Here is an 8,775-nt window from a genome sequence, read left to right on the forward strand (position 1 = left end):
TTTCAAAAGTGCTATACAAATAAAAGTTATTATTATAAATTAACAATAAAAAATAATTTCGGTTAATTTCATTTAATTTCAGCACAGCAACTAGAGTAAAGTAAGGTTTTGTTACTTTCCATCACTTGCTGAAATCAACAGCCAACGAAGGCGGAAGTAGCAGGAAGGCTACACTCTCGCCCCCTCTTCCTGTAAACACTCTCTGCCTTTAAGAACAGGGCGTATCCACTCTTTGGGAATTAGGAAATGCGCTGCTGTGTGAACCAAGTCCCTCCTCTCGTTGAGTTTGACCCATGATTTGACCACGGATGTCGGTGACCAGAGCCTCCGAGGGCCGCCTGTTGTAAACATCACCACCGGACCGACAGCCAGCAACGGTCCCGTCCATCAATGGCCGATTCACCCGCCTTGACGAGTAAGTTTACGACCTTTTCTTTTCTTTTAACCTGTTTGGAAACGAAAAGGTTTCAGCACTGCACGGACACAGTCTCTAACGTGTTGCTTCCATTTTAAGAGTTTATTAAGTTATAGTGGCGCCAGGGTATTGATGCAGACCGTCGTGGAAATCTACCAACGTTAGTGAAAGTTGGAAAGTTTCAGAGGGGATAGTGCACACAGTGTAGAGTGACAGCCAAACGTCAACACATTCAACCAATGTGTAGAAAGAAGGGAATACAACATATTGAGCATGTATAATAGGATAAGGGACTATAAAAGAAACAGCAACCTGGATTAAAATGTCCCTGCAAACTCAGCATGGAGCAGCAAACGCATGAATCCCTCATTATAAAGGTGTTTAATGACATTACCACTGAACTTAACTTCTATGGTGTCTCTCATTCAGTAGTATTAAGGTAAGCACATTTAAGTGAGCTGCTTTATGACCCGGCAAAGTTCAAATCTACATCTAGTGTTGTTTTGAAGTTAAATAAGCCATTTACTCCTTTTACAAGTTACACTACAGACTCTATTTCACAAGCCAGAGCTTACGGTGTACTTCTCCTTTATAAAAACTGTTATTTCTCTGTATTAAACATGTAAAAGCTGACATAAACACACATAACTGCCTCTCAAACCAGATTAACTTCTCACTACTGCGATTTTCAGCGAAGCAGCTAAATCTAAAGAATATGACACTTTAAGAGCCTCACTGTTTATATTTGAGGAATAAAATTTAGTTTTTTTATTAGCTGTTGAAATATGTCATCTACTTCCAATAACATCCTCAGAATCCTGCCTCAAGTAAATAACTTGGCTAAGTGTAATAATATTGGAGTAGCACAAAATATGTAAACCTTAAAAATGATCTCAGTTATCTGTCAATTGGAGTGCATGTTTGGACAGGGTATCCTTCAGGATGGATGTGTTACAGTACGCAGCCTTTTGAAGCCTTTAGTAAGAGCCTGTGGATATTTTGAAACACTGCTAGGGTCACTTATGTGTCAGAGAAGAGTACTGTACGTCTCTTCTTCACTCAATCTGCCGTTCTCTCTCAGTTCCAGCTTTGGTTTTTCTTCATAACCTTTAAAACCCAGGGGCCTGTTTCCATTTTCCATGGAGAGTCCACAGGAGTCTGTGGCTTGCAAAAGGCCAAGGCTCTCATTCAATTAGACCAAGTCGAGCAGTACGTTGGCTTGGTATTAAGAACACACTTGTGTAATATGTGTGTGGGTTAGTGTATACACACTGCAAGCGTGCTGTATGTCTCAGAGAGTTTCAGCTGTTTTCGCCACTTCGTGTAGCGTGCTTCCAGTGACTCCAGCTTTGCAGGCTGAGGGAAGTTATTGTGGTCTAGGTCAGTGGTTCCCAATCTAGGGGTCGGGACCCCCCAAGAGGTCCCAAGATAAATGTGAGCGATCACAGGATGATTATAGGGTGGGAAAGGAAACAAAAAGACATTTGTTTATGAAATGCTTCAAATGAAACGGGAACGGAAAACCCATGCTCACATCTACACACAGGAGTAAGACTTGTGCTGACGGGTCACACGCACATATTGCTTCATTTTTAGGGGTCACAAGTCGAAAAAGGTTGGGAGCCACTTGCTCTAGGCAGAACACAAAGCAGGTATAGACAGCAGTGTTTTTAGCCAATGCCAAACAATATTTCCCACCTCCACCAAAGTGAACCTGCTGGGAGCTTTGCGTTCGATATTGCATTTAAGATGCTTATAAATGAAGAAGAGTACTTTAATGCTTTCTGGAGAGATGGGAGTTTAGCTGTGTCCCCTCCCTCCCTGTCTTTTTCAGTGCTTCAAAGCAGACGTATGCAAATGGTTTGACTCATGTCCGATTTGACATTTGTACACAAACGTGTTTGTAGTGCGGCAACGCGGATGTTGCTGCAAAGCACACAGGTGAGCTTGCATTGCAGGTGAAGGGTCTGGAGGTGTCCTATTACTCTAATAAAGCTACATTTTCATACACATGCCATAGTAAAAATGATCCTCTGCTGCTGTATCTTCCTGATCAGGATTCAGTTCAATCAAATGCTTTATTGGCATATGCAGCAATAAAGAAATGCTCTTCTTGTTTCACACTGATTTGATGATTGACAAAGAACTAAGCATACAAACCCAAACATCTCACTTTGGACTTCTCAATTTGCTGCTTTCCTTTGTTTAGCAATTTTAAAGGTGTCATGTTCTTGGAGACATTTTTTTAAACGGTTTTCTGACATTTTATAGACCAAACTTTTAATCGATTCTTTGAGGAAATAACAGGCAGATTAAACGAGAGAATAAAGAAAGTGCAATTACAACCTACATGTGATGGTCAATGTAGACACCACATTGTTTGAATCTGAATCTCTGCTTCTAGTAAAAATTTGAATTTTCCGTTCACTGATCAGTATGCAGCATTGCACAACAAGTGCACTCTTGCTAATATGTAGGCCAGTATAAATGCAGACATGGCAAACATGGGGGGCGATATCGTAAGATAACGTGCTGTTTGAGATCTTGTCATCTCTCACAGTGTCAGAGCTGTGTCTGTGAGGTTTCATCTCCACTTTTTAATGAGATCACTAAGAGACTAAATGGATAAAGGACCAAAGGTTGAAACAACAGGACCGTCTCTGGTAATTTGTAATGAAATGTGGTTATTTTTTAGTCTCTGGGTCTTAGATTTCCTTCTTCAGCAGCACATGACTTCCTGAATATGAGGAAATGGCTAAGCCACAGATGGCCAGAGCCTTTTAGCCCATAAATATTCACTGTTGAGCCGTAGGCCACTAATTTCGTTCCTCATGTGTTGTTTGGGTCAAATAAAAACGGTTTACTAGATGTTTACTGTCATTTTCTCAATGGTGAAGAAAAATAATCTTGATTGACAGCTATGTAGCATGTTTTTAAAGGTATTCAGTAACTTTTTATTGACTAATACTCTTTGTCTTGGTGCCACCACGACAAGAACAGAAAGATTTGAGTTGTGGAGTCCCTCTGGACTTTATATTCTGTTCCTCCTGGGGTAAACGAACAGCTCGCAGGAGTAGATTCTCCGAGAATGAAGGTGCACCGTGGTGTTTGGGTGCGATTAATGGGGAAGCAGAGGTTGTTAACTAGCCAAGCAGTGGTCAATATGGAGACGTCCTAACAGTTTCCATTTCCTTTCTCCTTCCTAAGATGAGTCAATGGAAGAGAATAATGCAGTTACAGCTAGGTATGGATCAGATTACTGACTGAATGTAGCTGAGAGCTCTGTCACGGATAACAAACTTACCTCCTGAGTTCCCTTTTTTAAAGATTCTGCTTAGACTTGGACTATTGAATGCAACATTTGTCACAAAGTGACTCAGAAAGTTGTGATTGATCTGAAAATGAGACATTTAGGTGAGTAAACACACAATGTGCTCCCTGGTGTCGTGAGATCTTCTGCTGCTATCAGCAGAGAGGAACTTCCACATCCTCATTTCTGAGACACTGTTAGGCACTGTGGTGTGGTCATCAACACTAACCACTTATTAGTAATTGGTGCTTTCCATATTCTGTGTGTGCGAGTGCCAAAAAGAGAAGACTTAAAGAGGATAAAGGCAAAGAATATACCAATGTAAAGAGATGAGGCAGAACACACTGCTAAACTGCCCTCAGCGGGCAGTTTTTGAGGTTTTCAGGTATTTTCGATCACAAATCTTTCTCCCACAAGTGTTTTTGCAGAGATTGATTTTACATCAATTCACAAAAGAGGCAGCAGAGACGTCGATAACCTTCAGGCAGACAGAAGTTCTCACTGCGTAAATCCTCATAAAACTGCAGGAAATTAAACTAGCAGGACAGTAATGTGGGCCTTTTTAGCCTTCGCTCAGCTGCAAAGGGTGTTTCAAATGAAGGATTTGTCACTGTAAACAGGAGCACTTTTGCAGATTCTTTTGGGAATACCTTTTATCAGTGGGGTAAGTGGGTTTGGTGGGGAACCACTCATGTTTTGGAAGTCCTGGTCAGTTCTTGTCCTGCTACAACCCTCAGTACAGTGTATGTTTTCCTTGTAGCCAGGGGCAGCTTTACCCAGTGAGTATTTGTTAGGCAAAGATACAGAGTCTGGGACAGTAGAGGAATCAAATTATTACATTAATTCGTCATGGAATATATATCGTTTTAATTGTTAGGTGTTCAAATTCGAATGCTGCCACCGGCACAAACTCTACGCTAGGTCACACATATGGTTACACACACAAAATAAATCATCGAGAGAGGGCAGTGTGGCCAACTTGGTGACTTTCTCAGTAGATTTACCACCTTTCAGGCCATCTTAGTTAATTTTTCTAAAAACTGACACATTTTACAACTTATTCAGACCATCAGGGCGAGAAATACATTAAAATATATTATATTGTAATCGCAGTCGGCGGCTCTTATGCCAGCAGCACCGGGGTCTCTCCCTCTCCTCTTGTGCCGTGTTGCAGGCATTCAGTAGGCGTGGCGTGAGGGAAAAGTTTGACCTTCTCTTTCGCTCTTTCTCTCCTGATCCATGGATTAGGGCGCTCATTTAGCTTATATGTAAATAGTTTGTTTGTAGCTTTTAAATATTTGAACAGTTCGTTCAAATATTTTGGTGTTGGTCCCTTTGTAGATTGTTTTTACTTCAAATATATAAGATTTTCCTGCAGTGAATTTCTGACTATTTGGCTGAATAATAATAATAATAGTGTTCAAAGTGTTTGTATGTACATTTCCATCACCATATACCAATCAGAAACCGGTTTGTTTTTGCAATGCAGTTTGCAGTGATGCATTTATTGATCAAAAAGTTGGAAATGAACAACAATTCGAGGAAGTTGCGGGACACTGAGGAAAAAAAGTGAAGTCCAAGCCCTAGAAATATTTTCTCCTGAAGCTTTTCTTGTCCAGATCATTTTCAGTGGATCTTTACATCTAGGCCTGATACTGGTGTCAATATGATTCCTGAAGTCAAACTTCTCAAAGAGAGCAGAGTGTTGTCTTAACAGCAGCAGGATTAGAAGAACTTATATAACACTATACAGCTGACTGACATGGGGATATATCTGATCAAAGAATGTGGATCCAGGATGATTAGTTGATAGGAATAAATGTAATTACAAACAATTTTGATAAGTTAATAAATAACTGTTTTTCAAAATCTAATTTTCTTTGGTTTTATATAATTGTACATTGAATATTGTAGGTTTTCGATTATAATGCTTTACACCTTTTTATTGATATGTTTTACTCTCTCTATATATAATATAACTATTTCCCACAGGACAAATACATTTCTATCTAAAACAAATAATCGTTAGTTGCAACCTTAGATTTAATTTAGATTTTTGTTTCTTGTTTCTGTCTGTACCGAAATGTATTTATTAATATCGATACAAAATTAGAGAACGAAGAATCTATTATAAGCCTACCAAAGTCCAAAGTTAATTATGCTAAGGAAACCTAATATACCAATTATACAGCATCCTGGTATGACTGTGCACCTGTGATGTATCTCAGATATCTGTATTTTTTGGCTGTCCCTCTGAGGACTTTCATCGTGGCACCAGCTGTGGTTGCGAAGAGCTTTATGACTCAAGTCTAAATCCTCCTCAAGGACTCTATTCAGCCCATTTGCCAGTCTCTCGCTATTCTTTTTCAGTGATTTCAGATGATTTTAATACAATCCTCTAATTGGCCCAAGGTTGCTTATGAGTCTTTTGGAAAGGCATGGGACCATGCCAGGACTGCCTGCTAATGTGTGGTGGATATGAACACACAGACAAACAGTCGGGCAGAGGGTGGTCAGTGAGCAGACAATGGTCTTTATCAGTGTGTTCAGTCGGATGCATCAGGGAACTGGGACAATGGGAGAGCACAAATTCCTGTATGCATCAGGAGGCCTATGGTTAGGTATCCCGATACACACACGTACTCATACATCAGTGGGACATTTAATAGTGGCTTGAACATGTGATTTCATTGAGATTCTATTCATACTGTGATCTACCCTTTCTGTCTGTCTGTGTGTGTCTCTCACATACACACAAGCACACACAATGATGCGAACAGGAAACCAGACAAAAGCCCTCTTGTGTGCCGAGCTGGAATGCCTCACGTGGTGCGCCAACAGCAGGAGCAAGGGGAGCTTTCGCCTATAGCTGACCACAGGTCACGGTCTGCCCTTTGACCTTTTGACCTGATTACCTTCAAGATGTTGTGTCCAAAATGGAAAATGTAATCAGTCATTTAAATGTGCAGTCTGCAACGAATTTAGAGGCTAAAATTCTTTTTGAAAAGTTTTTCATAACTGATTAATTGTTTTATTCAAACATCTGATGGTTACAGCTTCTTAAAAGTGAGGATTTTCGGTGTTTCTTTGTCATATATGAATATATAAAACTGATTGTCTTTGGGTTTTAGGCTGTTGGTTGGACAAAACAAGCAATATGAAGACGTCACTTTGGTCTCAGGGAAGATGTGATTGCCGTTTTTGCTATTTCTTTACATACCATGGAGGAAAATAATAGTTAGAGTCAGCGATAAAACAATGCCTTAAGCTGTTTGAGATGAAAGCACAGTATGTATTGCTTGTGAGCTGCTTCGGTCACCCTTCCCAAGAGCCTTGTTGCACCCTGATGGGTCTAAAGTCCGGTGTGTAGGTGGGTGGGCAGATGGTAGTGGGAGTGGGAAGCTCGAGTGGTAAAGTTTATGGTCTTTTTGTTCTTTTTGCTGCAGTCAGTTACTGTGAAAAACAAGATGTCACCAACCCTGATATCTGTGTGACCATAAATGTAAATTTCACATCAATCCTTGGTGGACAAGGTGCAAATAACATAAGAAGAACATTAAACATCATAACATTTGTCAAGAATAATATGCAAATCTCTATGCTTATTAGTTTTGATGCTCAGAAAGCTTTTGACACAGTGAATTGGCAGTTTTTATATAAAACGCCAGCTGTTAAGGGGTTCCACCCCACATTTTTAGACTGGATAAGAGTCATATATACAAACCCAAAATCACATGTTAGAGTGAATGGATGCTGTTCAGATTTTTTTATCTTGAGAGGGGGGTTCGACAGGGTGACTGCCTCAGCCCTTTGCTTTTTGCTATAAATATAGAACCTCTAGCTGCATTAATCAGACAGAATGATAGTATTAAAGGCATAAAAGATCAAGGTCAAATAGAACACACAATTTCTCTCTATGCAGATGACATATTGACATATTAGTGATCCATTTACCTCTGTCCCATCATTAATGAGAAATTTAAAGGAATATGGAGTGCTCTCAGGCTATAAAATTAATCAATCAAAGTCAGAGGCAATGATGCTGGTGGGGCACTGGCCTGCACAATTAACAGGCAGTATTAAATTCCACTGGTCTAATCAAGGGTTTGACACATCACAGCTGTACAAGGCCAACTATGGCAAACTGATGGGCGAAATAAAAAATTACCTTACAAGATGGGAAGTTCTCCCCTTATCCCTAATAGGACGAGTGGAAACGATACGAATGAACATATTACCAAGGCTGCTCTTTGTGTTCCAATCTCTACCCATAGAGGTCCCTACCTCCACATTCAAAATAATCAATAATTGGCAATAATCTAAATGTATATGGCAAAACAAAAGACCCAGAATTAGATTGAAAAGAATGTTATGCAGAAAATGGAGGCCTTGATTTACCTAACCTGAAAAAATATTATTGGGCAGCTCAGCTTAGATCATTGGTTGCATGGATATCTCAAGACAACGATACTATATGGGTTGGGATGGAGCAAAACGACTGCCTTAACTTGCCCCTAGACACAATTCCATTTATGAGTCAAGACACTTGGAAAATAAATAAAATTGATAATCAGTGGGTGAAAACCACTTTAAGAATATGGTCCAATGTGAAGACGAAATTAAGACTCCCGGTGTCAATATCTCTAGAGCAATGAAAATTGCACAAAATACAGACTTTCTAAATTAGGAACAGGGTTCAAGAAATAGGAGCGGAATGGCTTAGTTATGTTGGACCAATTATTTGACGGAGGAGTCCTGATGTCCTATGAGCAGCTCAGACATAAATACAACCTTCCAGCCCATGATTTTTTTTTAAATATCTCCAACTGAGACACTATTTACAGAAACACAAAGAATGGGACAAACTATGCACTTTACCCTCTAATATAGAACATTTCTTTATGTTAATAATTAAAGAGACGGTTATATCACACATAAGATAGGAGGAGGAGGAGGAGGAGGAGGAGGAGGAGAAGAAGAAGAACTAACGGATAACAGTTTAGATATGAAAGATAAATGGAAACTGGAAATGAACACCATAATTCCAGAT

General features: G+C 39.7%; 1 protein-coding gene across 2 annotated transcripts in view; it reads left to right on the plus strand.

The window, feature by feature from the left end:
* Positions 1-250: 250 nt before the first annotated feature.
* The window catches only part of rell1 (RELT like 1), a 33,876-nt gene continuing 25,351 nt past the window's right edge, over positions 251-8,775 (plus strand). For both annotated transcript variants that reach the window (XM_035675273.1, XM_035675274.1), the window contains exon 1: positions 251-415. In XM_035675273.1, coding sequence (XP_035531166.1) covers positions 391-415 — 25 coding nt within the window. In that variant the 5' untranslated portion in view covers positions 251-390. The remainder of the gene's footprint in view (positions 416-8,775) is intronic.

This window comes from Morone saxatilis, unplaced genomic scaffold, assembly GCF_004916995.1.
Source record: "Morone saxatilis isolate NCDOM2014 unplaced genomic scaffold, NCSU_SB_2.0 Contig4, whole genome shotgun sequence".
Taxonomy (NCBI): domain Eukaryota; kingdom Metazoa; phylum Chordata; class Actinopteri; family Moronidae; genus Morone; species Morone saxatilis.